The 18,670-nt window shown below is 43.0% G+C and overlaps 2 protein-coding genes across 2 annotated transcripts in view; one reads left to right on the top strand and one right to left on the bottom strand.

Annotated features, from left to right (window-relative positions):
- LOC139380697 (ankyrin repeat and SOCS box protein 9-like) lies at window positions 1-10,246 on the top strand. The gene is made up of 7 exons (XM_071123632.1): window positions 1-273; window positions 391-470; window positions 863-970; window positions 6,990-7,140; window positions 7,403-7,537; window positions 9,362-9,553; window positions 9,785-10,246. Exons 1-7 carry the CDS (start codon window positions 180-182, stop codon window positions 9,934-9,936), a joined length of 912 nt encoding a protein of 303 aa, XP_070979733.1. The 5' UTR covers window positions 1-179; the 3' UTR covers window positions 9,937-10,246.
- A 5,114-nt stretch (window positions 10,247-15,360) lies between these two features.
- The window catches only part of LOC139380700 (motile sperm domain-containing protein 2-like), a 33,541-nt gene continuing 30,231 nt past the window's right edge, over window positions 15,361-18,670 (bottom strand). Inside the window, exon 15 of the mRNA XM_071123635.1 lies at window positions 15,361-18,453. Within this exon, the coding sequence (XP_070979736.1) occupies window positions 18,310-18,453 (144 nt within the window). The 3' untranslated portion in view covers window positions 15,361-18,309. The remainder of the gene's footprint in view (window positions 18,454-18,670) is intronic.

The raw sequence follows: 18,670 nt of genomic DNA on the forward strand, positions 1-18,670 counted from the left end.
ACAGGCTTTAAGTTGGGAGGTGATGTCGAAATCACCCAAAAACAGTTCAGGAACAGACGGGTACAGATAAGTGTTGACTCCAGCGACAGGTCGAAGTCCAGTTGCTGATGTTACAAAACCAATGGTGCAAGACAGACTACTAGACTCCTGTCTGATTTGGGGAACTCTCTAGTTCAACAATGAGACAGGCTACAGGACACAGCAGTGACAACCAGAGGAACAATGCTACCCAGACTGGATCAGTTGTTTTTCTCTCCAACCCTTTGATGAGTGGTGAGTAGACTGCTTGGTGAGATACAGTAAAAATTTCCACTTGTCTATATCTATGCTTTGGCCAATGAATGTCTGTATCTGTGAATGATCCTATGATTGTTGTTCTTCTCTTATAAGATATGGAGTCAGATTGGTCTCCCATTCATGATGCAGCCTACAATGGACGTGTTCTCACACTGAGAAACCTAATAGCTCAGGTAAGGAAGGCACACCCAGACCCACAGGGCACAGACGTCAATTCAACGTTTATTCCACGTTGGTTCAATGTAATTGCATTGAAATTACATGGAAACAATGTCGATTCAAGCAGTGTGTGCCCTGTGGGTCCTTATTATGCACGCTCATGCCTGCAAGCTTTAGTGTAACTGCTATTTGGTATTTCTGTTTATAAAGTAACAATAGCCTTACCATTGTCTGCGGAATGGGGATATAGATGGAATGCATCACTTAAGCACAGCATTATTCAAGGGACAGCTTAGCACACTGAACATTCAAAGCAATTTCAATATGGAGAAATGTCTATCTATGGTTGGCAGAGGGAATAGGATTGGTTTTATATTTGTGTGTCATTTTTCAACCCTTTTCACAGGGAACGTGTGTCAACCTGGCCACTCAAGACAGAGTCTCTCCCCTTCATGGAGCATGTATGCAGGGACACACTGACTGTGCCCGGTTACTGTTAGAAAATGGGGCAAATGTGAGTAAGGAATTTCACTCTAATCTGCACCATCTCTGAATTTGGCTGATTTTAAGACTCACAGCACAAAGCTGTATACATTATTTGCATGATTCAATTTCAATGTGGAACAAGCACAGGCCAAATACAGGCAGACCCCTCTGAATATGGGTTATAAATGTGTCTGTAGAGTTATTTGTCGATTAGCTTCACTCATTCCTTGTCACTTTAACATTACTAGCACAAATCTGTAGACAACAATACCCCAACTGTACACTGAGTGAGTGTAAAGTCACATGTTTCAATAGCTACTGAATTGGAGTGTAACAATTTATTTAACTGTTGAATAGTCTACATTTTCGTTTTTATAAAGCACTGAGCGAAAACAGAATATCAACAACATAGCTCAGGCAGTAGGAAGCTCTCTCAACCATTTATATGCAGATGATACAGGCTTATACTCAGCTGGCACCTCCCCAGTAGTCACCTCATACAAGTACTTGGGAGTATGGCTTGACAGTACACTGTCCTCTCAGCACATATCCAAGCTGCAAGCCACGGTTAAATCTAGACTTGGTTTCCTCTATCGTAATTGCTCCTCTTTCACCACAGCTGTGAAACTAACCCTGATTCAGATGACCATCCTACCCATGTTAGATTACGGAGACGTAATTTATAGATCGGAAGGTAAGGTTGCTGTCGAGTGGCTAGACGTTCTTTACCATTCGGCCATCAGATTTGCCACCAATGCTCCTTATAGGACACATCAGTGCACTCTATACTCCTCTGTAAACTGGTGATCTCTGTATACCCGTTGCAAGACACACTGGTTGATGCTTATTTATAAAACCCTCTTAAGCCTCACTCCCCAGATCTGAGATACCCGCATTCAACCCTCATCTTCCACATACAACCCCGGTTCTGGCAGTCACATTCTGTTAAAGGTCCCCAAAGCACACGCATCCCTGGGTTGCTCCTTTTTCAGCTCACTGCAGCTAGCGACTGGAACAAGCTGCAAGAAACATCGCCATTTCAACATTCAACGACTTAATCATGGACACTCTTACTGACACTTGTGGCTGCTTCACGTGATGTATTGTTGTCTCTACACTTTTTGCCCTTCGTGCTGTTGTCTGTGCCTAACAATGTTTGTGCCATATTTGTGCAGCTACCATGTTGTGCTGCTGCCATGTTGTGTTGCTACCGTGTTGTTGCTCTTGGTAGGCCGTCATTGTAAATAAGAAGTTGTTCTTAACTGACTTGCATAGTTAAATTAAGGTAAAAAAATATATATACACTGAACAAAAATATAAACGCAACATGCAATTAAAAAATGTTTTTTTCGGAGTTACAGTTCATATCAGGAAATCAGTCAATTGAAATAAATCAATTAGGCCCTAATTTATGGATTTCACATGACTGGGAATACAGATATGCATCTGTTGGTCAGATACAGTGCCTTGCGAAAGTATTCAGCCCCCTTGAACTTTGCGACCTTTTGCCACATTTCAAGCTTCAAACATAAAGATATAAAACTGTATTTTTTTGTGAAGAATCAACAACAAGTGGGACACAATCATGAAGTGGAACGACATTTATTGGATATTTCAAACTTTTTTAACAAATCAAAAACTGAAAAATTGGGCGTGCAAAATTATTCAGCCCCTTTACTTTCAGTGCAGCAAACTCTCTCCAGAAGTTCAGTGAGGATCTCTGAACGATCCAATGTTGACCTAAATGACTAATGATGATAAATACAATCCACCTGTGTGTAATCAAGTCTCCGTATAAATGCACCTGCACTGTGATAGTCTCAGAGGTCCGTTAAAAGCGCAGAGAGCATCATGAAGAACAAGGAACACACCAGGCAGGTCTGAGATAGAAGTTTAAAGCCGGATTTGGATACAAAAAGATTTACCAAGCTTTAAACATCCCAAGGAGCACTGTGCAAGCGATAATATTGAAATGGAAGGAGTATCAGACCACTGCAAATCTACCAAGACCTGGGCGTCCCGCTAAACTTTCAGCTCATACAAGGAGAAAACTGATCAGAGATGCAGCCAAGAGGCCCATGATCAGTCTGGATGAACTGCAGAGATCTACAGCTGAGGTGGGAGACTCTGTCCATAGGACAACAATCAGTCGTATATTGCACAAATCTGGCCTTTATGGAAGAGTGGCAAGAAGAAAGCCATTTCTTAAAGATATCCATAAAAAGTGTCGTTTAAAGTTTGCCACAAGCCACCTGGGAGACACACCAAACATGTGGAAGAAGGTGCTCTGGTCAGATGAAACCAAAATTGAACTTTTTGGCAACAATGCAAAACGTTATGTTTGGCGTAAAAGCAACACAGCTGAACACACCATCCCCACTGTCAAACATGGTGGTGGCAGCATCATGGTTTGGGCCTGCTTTTCTTCAGCAGGGACAGGGAAGATGGTTAAAATTGATGGGAAGATGGATGGAGCCAAATACAGGACCATTCTGGAAGAAAACCTGATGGAGTCTGCAAAAGACCTGAGACTGGGACGGAGATTTGTCTTCCAACAAGACAATGATCCAAAACATAAAGCAAAATCTACAATGGAATGGTTCAAATATAAACATATCCAGGTGTTAGAATGGCCAAGTCAAAGTCCAGACCTGAATCCAATCGAGAATCTGTGGAAAGAACTGAAAACTGCTGTTCACAAATGCTCTCCATCCAACCTCACTGAGCTCGAGCTGTTTTGCAAGGAGGAATGGGAAAAAATGTCAGTCTCTCGATGTGCAAAACTGATAGAGACATACCCCAAGCGACTTACAGCTGTAATCGCAGCAAAAGGTGGCGCTACAAAGTATTAAATTAAGGGGGCTGAATAATTTTGCACGCCCAATTTTTCAGTTTTTGATTTGTTAAAAAAGTTTGAAATATCCAATAAATGTCGTTCCACTTCATGATTGTGTCCCACTTGTTGTTGATTCTTCACAAAAAAATACAGTTTTATATCTTTATGTTTGAAGCCTGAAATGTGGCAAAAGGTCGCAAAGTTCAAGGAGGCCGAATACTTTCGCAAGGCACTGTACCTTTAAAGAAGTAGGGGCATGAATCACAAAACCAGTCAGTATGTGATGTGACCACCATTTGTCTCATGCAGCACGGAACATCTCTTTCGCATAGAGTTGATCAGGCTGATGATTGTGGCCTGTGGAATGTTGTCCCACTCCTATTCAATGGCTGTGCGAAGTTGCTGGATATTAGCTCGAACTGGAACACGCTGTCATACACGTCTATCCAGAGCATTCCAAACATGCTCAAGGGGTGACATGTCTGGTGAGTATGCAGTCCATGGAAGAACTGGGACATTTTCAGCTTCCAGGAATTCTGTACAGGTCCTTGCGACATGGGGCTGTGCATTATAATGCTGAAACATGAGGTGATGGCGGCGGATGAATGGCACGACAATGGGCCTCAGGATCTCGTCATGGTATCTCTGTGCATTCAAATTGCCATCGATAAAATGCAATTGTGTTCATTGTCTGTAGCTTATAACCTGCCCATACCATAACCCCACCGCCACTATGGGGTACTCTGTTCACAATGTTGACATCAACAAACCGCTCGCCCACACGATGCCCTGCCATCTGCCAATTACAGTTGTGACAGGGGTTCATCCGTGAAGAGCACACTTCTTCAGTATGCCAGTGGCCATCCAAGATGAGCATTTGCCCACTGAAGTTGTTTACAATGCCAAACTGCAGTCAGCACGCAGATGAGCTTCCCTGAGACTTTCTGACAATTTGTGCAGAAATTATTTGGTTGTGCAAACCCACACTTTCATCAGCTGTCCAGGTGGCTGGTCTCAGATGATCCCATAGGTGAAGAAGCCGGATGTGGAGGTCCGGGGCTGGTGCGGTTACACGTGGTCTGCGGTTGAGGCCGGTTGGACACACTGCCAAATTCTCTACAACATTGGAGGCGGCTAATTCGATTCTCTGGCAACAGCTTTGGTGGACATTCCTGCAGTCAGCATGCCAATTGCACTCTCAATACTTCAGACAACTGTGGCATTGTGTTGTGTGACAAAACTGCACATTTTAGAGTGGCCTTTTATTGACCCCAGCACAAAGAGCACTTGTGTAATGATCATGCTGTTTAATCAGCTTCTTGATTTGCCACACCTGTCAAGTGGATTGATCATCTTGGGAAAGGAGAAATGTTCACTAACAGGAATGTTAACAAATGTGTGCACATGTAAATAAGCTTTTTGTGCGTACATATAACATTTCTAGGATCTTTTATTTCAGCTCAGGAAACATGGGACCAACACTTTATACACTGCTCAAAAAAATAAAGGGAACACTTAAACAACACAATGTAACTCCAAGTCAATCACACTTCTGTGAAATCAAACTGTCCACTTAGGAAGCAACACTGATTGACAATCAATTTCACATGCTATTGTGAAAATGGAATAGACAACAGGTGGAAATTATAGGCATTTAGCAAGACACCCCCAATAAAGGAGTGGTTCTGCAGGTGGGGACCACAGACCACTTCTCAGTTCCTATGCTTCCTGGCTGATGTTTTGGTCACTTTTGAATGCTGGCGGTGCTTTCACTCTAGTGGTAGCATGAGACGGAGTCTACAACCCACACAAGTGGCTCAGGTAGTGCAGCTCATCCAGGATGGCACATCAATGCGAGATGTGGCAAGAAGGTTTGCTGTGTCTGTCAGCGTAGTGTCCAGAGCATGGAGGCGCTACCAGGAGACAGGCCAGTACATCAGGAGACGTGGAGGAGGCCGTAGGAGGGCAACAACCCAGCAGCAGGACCGCTACCTCCGCCTTTGTGCAAGGAGGAGCAGGAGGAGCACTGCCAGAGCCCTACAAAATGACCTCCAGCAGGCCACAAATGTGCATGTATCTGCTCAAACGGTTAGAAACAGACTCCATGAGGGTGGTATGAGGGCCCGACGTCCACAGGTGGGGGTTGTGCTTACAGCCCAACACCGTGCAGGACGTTTGGCATTTGCCAGAGAACACCAAGTTTGGCAAATTCGCCGCTGGTGCCCTGTGCTCTTCACAGATGAAAGCAGGTTCACACTGAGCACATGTGACAGAGTATGGAGACGCCGTGGAGAATGTTCTGCTGCCTGCAACATCCTCCAGCATGACCGGTTTGGCGGTGGGTCAGTCATGGTGTGGGGTGACATTTCTTTGCGGGGCTGCACAGCCCTCCATGTGCTCGCCAAAGTTAGCCTGACTGCCATTAGGTACCGAGATGAGATCCTCTTACCCCTTGTGAGACCATATGCTGGTGCGGTTGGCCCTGGGTTCCTCCTAATGCAAGACAATGCTAGACCTCATGTGGCTGGAGTGTGTCAGCAGTTCCTGCAAGAGGAAGGCATTGATGCTATGGACTGGCCCACCCGTTCCCCAGACCTGAATCCAATTGAGCACATCTGGGACATCATGTCTCGCTCCATCCACAGACTGTCCAGGAGTTGGCGGATGCTTTAGTCCAGGTCTGGGAGGAGATCCCTCAAGAGACCATCCGCCACCTCATCCGGAGCATGCCCAGGCATTGTAGGGAGGTCATACAGGCACCTGGAGGCCACACACACTACTGAGCCTCATTTTGACTTGTTTTAAGGACATTACATCAAAGTTGGATCAGCCTATAGTGTGGTTTTCCACTTTAATTTTGAGTGTGACTCCAAATCCAGACCTCCGTGGGTTGATACATTTGATTTCCATTGATACTTTTTGTGTGATTTTGTTGTCAGCACATTCAACCATGTAAAGAAAAAGTATTTAATAAGAATATTTCATTCATTCAGATCTAGGATGTGTTATTTTAGTGTTCCCTTTATTTTTTTGAGCAGTGTATATCTCCATATAGGTGTGCAACCTCCATTCCCAGGCACACTAATATGCTTGGAATGTGACAACCAGTGGAGTGTTAACCTTCTCAGCAGGCTATCACCAGCAGTTATGTTGGTTTGTATAGGATGGTAGAGGTATCTGGCAAGATATATGTTGTTGTCTGCGGTACCAGGTGAATGTCCCCATGTTGGAGAAGACCACCCCTCTGTCGGAGGCCTGTGCCCGGGGTCACGTGGCCTGTGTGACCCTGCTCCTCCAGCACGGAGCCTCACCCCAGGGATCCAGCCTCTCAGCCTCCCCCATCCACGAGGCTGCAGCCAAAGGTCAGGGGTCACATTCTTAGCTTTTATCGTCAGCTTTAATCAAATAAAAAAAAGCACCATGAACTCCATTTGTTGTTGTTGCAGTTATTTTTTTGTTGTTGTAATACCTAGGAGCTATAGCACTTTTTTAAACCAGTCAGATTTGATATTTTTTATGATAGTGTAATGAAATGTATCATTCCCCAGACTTAGATACAGTAAGCAGTTTTTCAAAGCAGATCCCAAACACTGTTCTTTATCCCCTGAATATATCTATGTCCAGGTCACCCAGAGTGCATTGAGTCTCTGGTTCATCACGGGGCAGATGTAGATCAGCACACTGACCAATCAGGCTCGCCACTCTACATTGCCTGCACAAATCAGCATCTGAGTACCGTGAGGAAACTGCTTCAGCTTGGTATGAAAATGTATTCTCTTTAGTTTGTTATTACGCAGAAAGGATGTATAGATAGATAGAATCTGGACTAGACATTGACCAGGGTGCTTCTATCACAAGGTGCTCAAATACTATATGATACTCTCATTTGACATTTACGGTAGGCTACATACAAAATCCACACATTTACACACAATATCCACACATACAGTGCCTTGCGAAAGTATTCGGCCCCCTTGAACTTTGCGACCTTTTGCCACATTTCAGGCTTCAAACATAAAGATATAAAACTGTATTTTTTTGTGAAGAATCAACAACAAGTGGGACACAATCATGAAGTGGAACGACATTTATTGGATATTTCAAACTTTTTTAACAAATCAAAAACTTAAAAATTGGGCGTGCAAAATTATTCAGCCCCCTTAAGTTAATACTTTGTAGCGCCACCTTTTGCTGTGATTACAGCTGTAAGTCGCTTGGGGTATGTCTCTATCAGTTTTGCACATCGAGAGACTGACATTTTTTCCCATTCCTCCTTGCAAAACAGCTCGAGCTCAGTGAGGTTGGATGGAGAGCATTTGTGAACAGCAGTTTTCAGTTCTTTCCACAGATTCTCGATTGGATTCAGGTCTGGACTTTGACTTGGCCATTCTAACACCTGGATATGTTTATTTTTGAACCATTCCATTGTAGATTTTGCTTTATGTTTTGGATCATTGTCTTGTTGGAAGACAAATCTCCGTCCCAGTCTCAGGTCTTTTGCAGACTCCATCAGGTTTTCTTCCAGAATGGTCCTGTATTTGGCTCCATCCATCTTCCCATCAATTTTAACCATCTTCCCTGTCTCTGCTGAAGAAAAGCAGGCCCAAACCATGATGCTGCCACCACCATGTTTGACAGTGGGGATGGTGTGTTCAGCTGTGTTGCTTTTACGCCAAACATAACGTTTTGCATTGTTGCCAAAAAGTTCAATTTTGGTTTCATCTGACCAGAGCACCTTCTTCCACATGTTTGGTGTGTCTCCCAGGTGGCTTGTGGCAAACTTTAAACTACACTTCTTATGGATATCTTTAAGAAATGGCTTTCTTCTTGCCACTCTTCCATAAAGGCCAGATTTGTGCAATATACGACTGATTGTTGTGCTATGGACAGAGTCTCCCACCTCAGCTGTAGATCTCTGCAGTTCATCCAGAGTGATCATGGGCCTCTTGGCTGCATCTCTGATCAGTCTTCTCCTTGTATGAGCTGAAAGTTTAGAGGGACGGCCAGGTCTTGGTAGATTTGCAGTGGTCTGATACTCCTTCCATTTCAATATTATCGCTTGCACAGTGCTCCTTGGGATGTTTAAAGCTTGGGAAATCTTATGTATCCAAATCCGGCTTTAAACTTCTTCACAACAGTATCTCGGACCTGCCTGGTGTGTTCCTTGTTCTTCATGATGCTCTCTGCGCTTTTGACGGACCTCTGAGACTATCACAGTGCAGGTGCATTTATACGGAGACTTGATTACACACAGGTGGATTGTATTTATCATCATTAGTCATTTAGGTCAACATTGGATCATTCAGAGATCCTCACTGAACTTCTGGAGATAGTTTGCTGCACTGAAAGTAAAGGGGCTGAATAATTTTGTACGCCCAATTTTTCAGTTTTTGATTTGTTAAAAAAGTTTGAAATATCCAATAAATGTCGTTCCACTTCATGATTGTGTCCCACTTGTTGTTGATTCTTCACAAAAAAATACAGTTTTATATCTTTATGTTTGAAGCCTGAAATGTGGCAAAAGGTCGCAAAGTTCAAGGGGGGCGAATACTTTCGCAAGGCACTGTATATGCTCTCTGTCAGGTGCTAGTGTGAACAGGAGTAAGGATGGGGACTCTCCTCTGCACACGGCAGCCCGTCTGTCCAACCCTGAGCTGGTGTCTGTTCTCCTGGAGCACGGGGCTGACTGCAACTGCAGAGACACACAGGGCAAGCAGCCCCTGGACCTGGCCCCTCCCAACAGCCCCGTTGAGAAACTACTGGGCCACAGAGGAGGTAGCTAGACCCGTAAGATTTTGAACAGAAGATTCTGTGGTGCTTTGAACTGCTGTTGTATACATCGAGTTTAAATCCATCATGGATGTGTTTGTGAAAGGATTCTTGGTTCTTGCATGATTTATTAATAGATTTGCATAGTATTGTGCTTGTGTTATAAACAATATCAAACCCTGAGAACATCTTTATGTTATCTAAATGATGGCTGTTTCTCCTCTGATGGCTGACCAGGAGTGTCTCATCTGATGCAGCAGTGCCGGCTGTCCATCAGGAAGGTTTTGGGAAAGGCCAGACTTAGTTCAATCCATGGTCTTCAGATCCCCACAGAACTGAAGCAATACCTTCTGTACCAATCAGATCGAAAGGGTATATTTATTAAATGAGGATATTTTTTATGTTCTATCTCAATGCATTTCTCAATGCATTTCTACTTTCGGTCAATAGGTGGCACCTTACCACCAGCATCTGTGGAGAGAGGACGTTGATGTTGATTAGTGGGATGGTTTGTGCCACATTATCAGATTTGTACACATGAATGATATGAGAAAGAAGAGAGAACTAGATTTTCTGCATTCAGAAATAAATAAATGAATATGTACTGTTACTTGAAAATTGGTGTGAATATTTTGCTAAACGGTAAGATCATAAATGTTAACCAAAGGAATGCCAAATAAACAATTATTTTGTTTCAAACAATGCCTTTTGGATTTTCTAAAAAGCTTAAAATGTAAGTATCCATTCATGATACTGTACCTTCATACACCCATTAATGCATTCATCTAGCCATACAATTACATACACAAGTTACATGTAAATAAGTAAATATATAAGTACGTACACACAGTGCATTTAGAAAGTATTCAGACCCCTTGACTTTTTCCAATGTTTTCCTAATCAATCTACACACAAAACCTGGTTTTGCTTTGTTATGAGGTACAGATTTTTTTTTTGCCAATGTAATAAAAATATCACATTTACATAAGTATTCAGACCCTTTATTCAGTACTTTCTTAAAGCACATAAAGGCAATGATTACAGCCTTGAGTCTTCTTTGGTATGACGCTACAAGCTTGGCACACCTGTGTTTGGGGAGTTTCTCTCATTCTTCTCTGCAGATCATCTCAAGCTCTGTCAGGTTGGATGGGGAGCGTTACGGCACAACTATTTTCAGGTCTCTCCAGAGATGTTAGATCAGGTTCATGTCCGGGTTCTGACTGGGCCACTCAAGGACATTCAGAGACTTGTCCTGAAGCCACTCCTGCGTTGTCTTGGCTGTGTGCTTAGGGTCGTTGTACTGTTGGAAGGTGAACCTTCGCCCCAATCTGAGGTTCTGAGCACTCTGGAGCAGGTTTTCATCAAGGATATCTCTGTACTTTTGCTCAGTTAATCTTTGCACCAATCCTGACCAGTTTCCCAGTCCTTGCCCCTGAAAAACATCCCCACAGCATGATGCTGCCACCACCTTGCTTCACCATAGGGATGGTGCCAGGTTTCCTCTAGACTCGATGCTTGGCATTCAGGCCAAAGAGTTCAATCTCGGGTTTCATTAGACCAGAAAACCTTGTTTCTGATGGTCTGAGAGTCTTTGGGTGACTTTTGGCAAAGTCCAAGCAGGCTGTCATGTGCCTTTTACTGAAAAGTGGCTTCCGCCTGGCAACTCTACCATAAGTGCCTGATTGGTGGGGTGCTGCAGAGATGGTTGTCCTTCTGGAAGGTTCTCCCATCTCCACAGAGGAACTCTAGAGCCCTGTCAGAGTGACCATCAGGTTCTTGATCACCTCCCTGACCAAGGCCCTTCTCTCCTGATTGTTCAGTTTGGCCAGGCAACCACTGTCACTTCATTCTTGGGGAACTTCAATGCTGCAGACATTTTTTGGTACCCTTCCCCAGATCTGTGCCTCAACACAATCCTGTCTCAGAGCTCTACGGACAATTCCTTTGACCTCATGGCTTGGTTTTTGCTCTGAAATGCACGGTCAACTGTGGGACCTTATACAGTGCCTTGCGAAAGTATTCGCCCCCCTTGAACTTTGCGACCTTTTGCCACATTTCAGGCTTCAAACATAAAGATATAAAACTGTATTTTTTTGTGAAGAATCAACAACAAGTGGGACACAATCATGAAGTGGAACGACATTTATTGGATATTTCTAACTTTTTTAACAAATCAAAAACTGAAAAATTGGGCGTGCAAAATTATTCAGCCCCCTTACGTTAATACTTTGTAACGCCACCTTTTGCTGCGATTACAGCTGTAAGTCGCTTGGGGTATGTCTCTATCAGTTTTGCACATCGAGAGACTGACATTTTTTCCCATTCCTCCTTGCAAAACAGCTCGAGCTCAGTGAGGTTGGATGGAGAGCATTTGTGAACAGCAGTTTTCAGTTCTTTCCACAGATTCTCGATTGGATTCAGGTCTGGACTTTGACTTGGCCATTCTAACACCTGGATATGTTTATTTTTGAACCATTCGAATGGAGATTTGAAACTGGAGCAGCAGCACGGCCAGGTGGACTGGGGACAGCAAGGAGTAATCATGCCAGGTAGTCCTGAGGTATGGGCAGGGTAGGGTAGGGCTCAGGCTCAGGTCTCCGAGAGAGAGAAAGAAAGAGAGAATTAGAGAGAGCATACTTAAATTCACACAGGACACCGGATAAGACAGGAGAAGTACTCCAGATATAACAAACTGACCCTAGCCCCCAGACACAAACTACTACAGCATAAATACTGGAGGCTGAGACAGGAGGGGTCAGGAGACACTGTGGCCCCATCCGATGATACCCCCGGACAGGGCCAAACAGGAAGGATATAACCCCACCCACTTTGCCAAAGCACACCACTAGAGGGATATCTTCAACCACCAACTTACCATCCTGAGACAAGGCCGAGTATAGCCCACAAAGATCTCAGCCACGGTACAACGCAAGGGGGGTGCCAACCCAGACAGGAAGATCACATCAGTGACTCAACCCACTCAAGTGACATACCCCTCCTAGGGACGGCATGGAAGAGCACCAGTAAGCCAGTGACTCAGCCCCTGTAATAGGGTTAGAGGCAGAGAATCCCAGTGGAAAGAGGGAAACCGGCCAGGCGGAGACAGCAAGGGCGGTTCGTTGCTCCAGAGCCTTTCCGTTCACCTTCACACTCCTTTCCGTTCACCTTCACCAGACTACACTCAATCATATGACCCACTGAAGAGATGAGTCTTCAGTAAAGACTTAAAGGTTGAGACCGAGTCTGCGTCTCTCACATGGGTAGGCAGACCATTCCATAAAAATGGAGTTCTATAGGAGTAAGCCCTGCCTCCAGCTGTTTGCTTAGAAATTCTAGGGACAATTAGGAGGCCTGTGTCTTGTGACCGTAGCGTACATGTAGGTATGTACGGCAGGACCAAATCAGAGAGATAGGTAGGAGCAAGCCCATGTAATGCTTTGCAGGTTAGCAGTAAAACCTTGAAATCAGCCATTGCCTTAACAGGAAGCCAGTGTAGGGAGGCTAGCACTGGAGTAATATGATCACATTTTTTGGTTCTAGTCAGGATTCTAGCAGCCGTATTTAGCACTAACTGAAGTTGATTTAGTGCTTTATCCGGGTAGCCGGAAAGTAGAGCATTGCAGTAGTCTAACCTAGAAGTAACAAAAGCATGGATTAATTTTTCTGCATCATTTTTGGACAGAAAGTTTCTGATTTTTGCAATGTTACATAGATGGAAAAAAGCTTTCCTTGAAACAGTCTTGATATGTTTGTCAAAAGAGAGATCAGGGTCAAGAGTAACGCAGAGGTCCTTCACAGTTTTATTTGAGACGACTGTACAACCATCAAGATTAATTCACAGATTCAACAGAAGATCTCCTTGTTTCTTGGGACCTAGAACAAGCATCTCTGTTTTGTCCAAGTTTAAAAGTAGAAAGTTTGCAGCCATCCACTTCCTTATGTCTGAAACACAGGCTTCTAGCGAGGGCAATTTTGGGGCTTCACCGTGTTTCATTGAAATGTACAGCTGTGTATCATCCGCATGGCAGTGAAAGTTAACATTATGTTTTCGAATGACATCCCCAAGAGGTAAAATATATAGTGAAAACAATAGTGGTCCTAAAACGGAACCTTGAGGAACACCGAAATTTACAGTTGATATGTCAGAGGACAAACCATTCACAGAGACAAACTGATATCTTTCCGACAGATAAGATCTTAACCAGGCCAGAACTTGTCCGTGTAGACCAATTTGGGTTTCCAATCTCTCCAAAAGAATGTGGTGATCGATGGTATCAAAAGCAGTACTAAGGTCTAGGAGCACGAGGACAGATGCAGAGCCTCGGTCTGATGCCATTCAAAGGTAATTTACCACCTTCACAAGTGCAGTCTCAGTGCTATGATGGGGTCTAAAACCAGACTGAAGCATTTGGTATACATTGTTTGCCTTCAGGAAGGCAGTGAGTTGCTGCGCAACAGCCTTTTCTAAAATTTGAGAGGAATGGAAGATTCGATATAGGCCGATAGTTTTTTATATTTTCTGGGTCAAGGTTTGGCTTTTTCAAGAGAGGCTTTATTACTGCCACTTTTAGTGAGTTTGGTACACATCCAGTGGATAGAGAGACGTTTATTATGTTCAACATAGGAGGGCCAAGCACAGGAAGCAGCTCTTTCAGTAGTTTAGTTGGAATAGGGTCCAGTATGCAGCTTGAAGGTTTAGAGGCCATGATTATTTTCATAATTGTGTCAAGAGATATAGTACTAAAACACTTAAGTGTCTCTCTTGATCCTAGGTCCTGGCAGAGTTGTGCAGACTCAGGACATCTGAGCTTTGGAGGAATACGCAGATTTAAAGAGGAGTCCGTAATTTGCCTTCTAATAATCATGATCTTTTCCTCAAAGAAGTTCATGAATTTATTACTGTTGAAGTGAAAGCCATCCTCACTTGGGGAATGCTGCTTTTTAATTAGCTTTGTGACAGTATCAAACAGAAATTTCGGATTGTTCTTATTTTCCTCAATTAAGTTGGAAAAATAGGATGATCGAGCAGCAGTAAGGGCTCTTCGATACTGCATGGTACTGTCTTTCCAAGCTAGTCGGAAGACTTCCAGTTTGGTCTGGCGCCATGATCCAAAACCACCATAAAAAAGCCAGACTACAGTTTGCAACTGCACATGGGGACAAAGATCATACATTTTGGAGAAATGTCCTCTGGTCTGATGAAACAAAAATACAACTGTTTGGCCATAATGACCATCACTATGTTTGGAGGAAATAGGGGGAGGCTTGCAAGCCGAAGATGTGGCAGCATCATGTTGTGGGGGTGCTGTGCTGCAGGAGTGACTGGTGTACTTCACAAAATAGATGGCATCATGAGGGAGGGTAAATGATGACCCACTGGGAATGTGATGAAAGAAATAAAAGCTCAAATAAATCACTCTCTACTATTATTCGGAAATGTCACATTCTTAAAATAAAGTGGTGATCCTAACTGACCTAAAACAGGGATTTTTTGCTAGGATTAAATGTCAGGAATTGTGAAAACTGAGTTTATATGTATTTGGAAAATTTCCGACTTCAACTGTAGAAATACGTGCGTACCTTTCCAAATCATGTCCAATCAAATGAATTTACCACAGGTGGACTTCAATCAAGTTGTGGAAACATCTCAATGATGATTAATGGAAACAGGAGGCACCTGAGCTCAATTTTGAATCTCATATTAAAGGGTCTGAATACTTACATATAAGGTATTTAACTTTTTTTTAAATAAATTTGCAAACATAAAAAAAAAAAACTAATTTTGTCATTATAGGGTATTGTGTGTAGATTGCTGATGAAATGTTTTTATTTAATAATTTTTTATAATCAGGCTGTAACGTAACAAAATTTGGAAAAAGTCAAGGGGTTTGAATACTTTCCAAAGGCACTGTAGGTGCACGCGAAAAACTAAAGCCAATCACTGGGAGATACATGGACGATTGGAGACAGAGGTGTGTGTCCTGTAAGAGGTGATACATTTAGCCAGAGTGATATATTGATTGCCTTCTCGTCTCTTTTGTGCGGTCCACTGTATTCCTCATTATACCCCAAGCGATGACACTGGAGATTGAAACAAAAGAAATGTCGCTAATGAAGGATCCATCTGATACCTAGTCTTCCAGTTTAGAATGTGGAAATTTGACCAGTAATATGGTTTCTGGGACAGTGTGGGGTAAACACTTTTCTATTCCCCTTCAAAAAACTATTACTTACAATACAGTAGGGTGGTCATTATTGAGTTATTTCATAACCAGAGTAAAGGGAGCAATTTCTTTCCATAAAAATGGATACTGCGATGACCACATTCATTTAAATTATTGCTTATGAACAATTGATTATTAAACAAGCCCCAGAAGAGGTGTCATTCATGTATATGGTTCATGGTAGCCTGTCTGTCATCGTGTCTCTTCTCCATGTCTATAACTTCAACAGGAGATAATGTGCTGCCATGAACACGATTTTCCTTTTCTGTGATGATTCAGCAATAGCTGCTGAGCCACATACACGGCTTCTCATTATTCGCAATACTCATTACCTCTTCATCGATCCCCTCTCCCAATTTACTGCTTGAGGTAAATCATTGTCCCTTCAAAACGTACAATAAGCATCTTGGGCCACCCGTGCGCATTAAGCCAGCCTTTGATTTACTAGTGCTGAATGTTAAATCAATATTGTGGAGGATATTGTGACTTCTGAGACTCCCCGGTCAGACTGATCAGACCCATGTAATTAGTGGCATCTGGGAAATCAAGAAAGAGACTGAGTCTGTCTGTCAGGGGGGAGAGAAGACAGTCGTGTGGCTACACATTTTCAAACATGTAATGAACAACTTTCTCTACTGTAATGACTGAATGTAATGCATTAGTGGTGAGAGCGGGTGGGAGCCTGCCTGGGAGGATGTTCATATTGGGTTTTGGACCGCCTTATGTAACCAACAGGATCAATCTGTCTCTGAGTGGATTCTGACAGACTTGGTCAGGTACTGAAGGAGGTATAGATGCACTTAGAGCTTACCCACCTGCATCTGATGCTAAAGCTTTTACCTAAAGCCCCCTAGAGAACCAGGCACTCCATTTAGCTTCGTCCTCCTGCTAAATGCACAGGCACTTACCGCCTCAAATAGCTGCGAAAGCGATTCTCAGTGAGAGCAAAAATACAACAAATAATGCAAGTTTTACACCCACTGCACACATTCTCCTAAAACGATCCAATGACTAATACAAACAGTCCATTGATGCAGGGAGAGAGGTTTCTCAATCGCGTGGTAAAGACTCATACATAGGAACCCTTTAAGAGAAAAGGGAGAGTTCAAAACATCACATGTGAATGAGGAAAAACACAGAAATAGCACTGTTAGGAAACATGAGGTAGCTGAACGTGATCGTCTTATATAAGAAAAAGAAAAGGCTCCAACCGAAGCAAGACAAAAGCCAATGCACATGAAACAATGATGTATTCAGTGCCAGACCAAACACTATCTTTTTGAGGGCAAAATGCAATCAACCACCAACAGCAGACCAGCTGCAGAGCAGTCAGAACAGGAGTATTTATATCTGCAATAAAGCCCTTTTGTGGGGAAAACATTCTGATTGGCTGGGCCTGGCTCACAAGTGGGTGGGCCGATGCGCTCACAGGCCCACCCATGGCTGCACACCAGCCCAGTGATGGGAAATCCATAGATTAGGGCCTAATGAGTTTATTTTAATTGACTGATTTCCTGATGTAACTCAGCAAAATCCTTGAAATTGCTGCATGTTGCATTCATATTTTTGTTCATTATAATATTCTAAGTGTGATCCCCTGCACTGTCTCTGTGGTTGACTGCTCTGCGCTGAATCTTGTTATAGATACCCAGCCTTCCCACTGAGCTCTGTGGGTTCTGCCATTTCCCCACCCTCACCAGTAATTGCCAGGTATTTTTAGGTTTGCCAGCGTAGGGTCATTAAAACAAATGGAGGGAGATAGCACAGAAAGAGATCTCCCTAGGCTCCCCAGAGGTAAGTGGGGAGAGGTTTGTCGAGGTCACACACTACTATTTTTTCAATTAGGAACCCCGGGATTGATAAGGCTTTTATCAAAGAGGGAGGGTGGCAAGGCTGGATCACCGACACTGTTATACTGTTGAAGTAAAATCAGGGTCAAAAGAGAGAAGTTTGAGGCTTGCTTCAGGACCGAGATGGTTATCTACTGTATCAGGATGGAGAAGCTCATGTTGGGTAGTGCCTTGTACATGCCAGACACCTATTTTAGCCATTTTATAAGCCAAACAAATTGCAATTGGTTTAAAGAAAAAGTGCACGTTTATTCTTGACCTGATATTTTTATACTATATATTTCAAATGAAATGTTCATTAGGATCATAAAAATTAACTAAATCTCCTTCATCATGTTACATATTACATATTGAAATAATGAATATGTTACATATTGCAATAAATACTTAATTTATAATTCCATGATTAGTAACAAAAATACATTATTGACTTCATTTCACGGTATCGAGTCTTTAGCTACGGTACCTCTCACAACGCCAAGGAGACTATGTAGAATCTCTCTGGGCAACTGACTGACAACTCCACATGTCCCCAGTTCACTGCTACATAATAAAGCGTTCCTCCATTTCATGACGACAGACATTGTAGAGAAGAGAGTCTGCCTTTGTTTTCTTTTTATCACCAAGTTCAATACCAGCCCTGTCTGTTGGTTTAGCTTTAAGCTGCTGTAGACAAGGTTGAGTCAAGTCAGGAAGCCCCAGAAAGGTGGTAGAGAGTCAGGAAGCTGAACATCATGACAACCAGCACCAGACCAATCAGGACCTGCTGGACCCACAGACACTGGTCCAGCTTCTGCTCCAGCCTGGCGTTACACACCATCACACGCATCAGCTGCAGAGGAGAGCATTTGATTACTTCATCTTATTAATTTATTCACTTTTCAGTCTCCCATATCAATTTGACACTACTAAAATGTTTCAGAAAACTACACAATTCACCATAATTATAACCCCAATGGCTCTAATTGTGTAAAAAAAGATTATACAAAGAAAGTAAATCAAGTTCAAGTACAGACAATACATTGGTTAATATGCAGTGCCTATAGAAA

This window comes from Oncorhynchus clarkii, chromosome 22 (genome assembly GCF_045791955.1).
Source record: "Oncorhynchus clarkii lewisi isolate Uvic-CL-2024 chromosome 22, UVic_Ocla_1.0, whole genome shotgun sequence".
Lineage (NCBI taxonomy): Eukaryota > Metazoa > Chordata > Actinopteri > Salmoniformes > Salmonidae > Oncorhynchus > Oncorhynchus clarkii.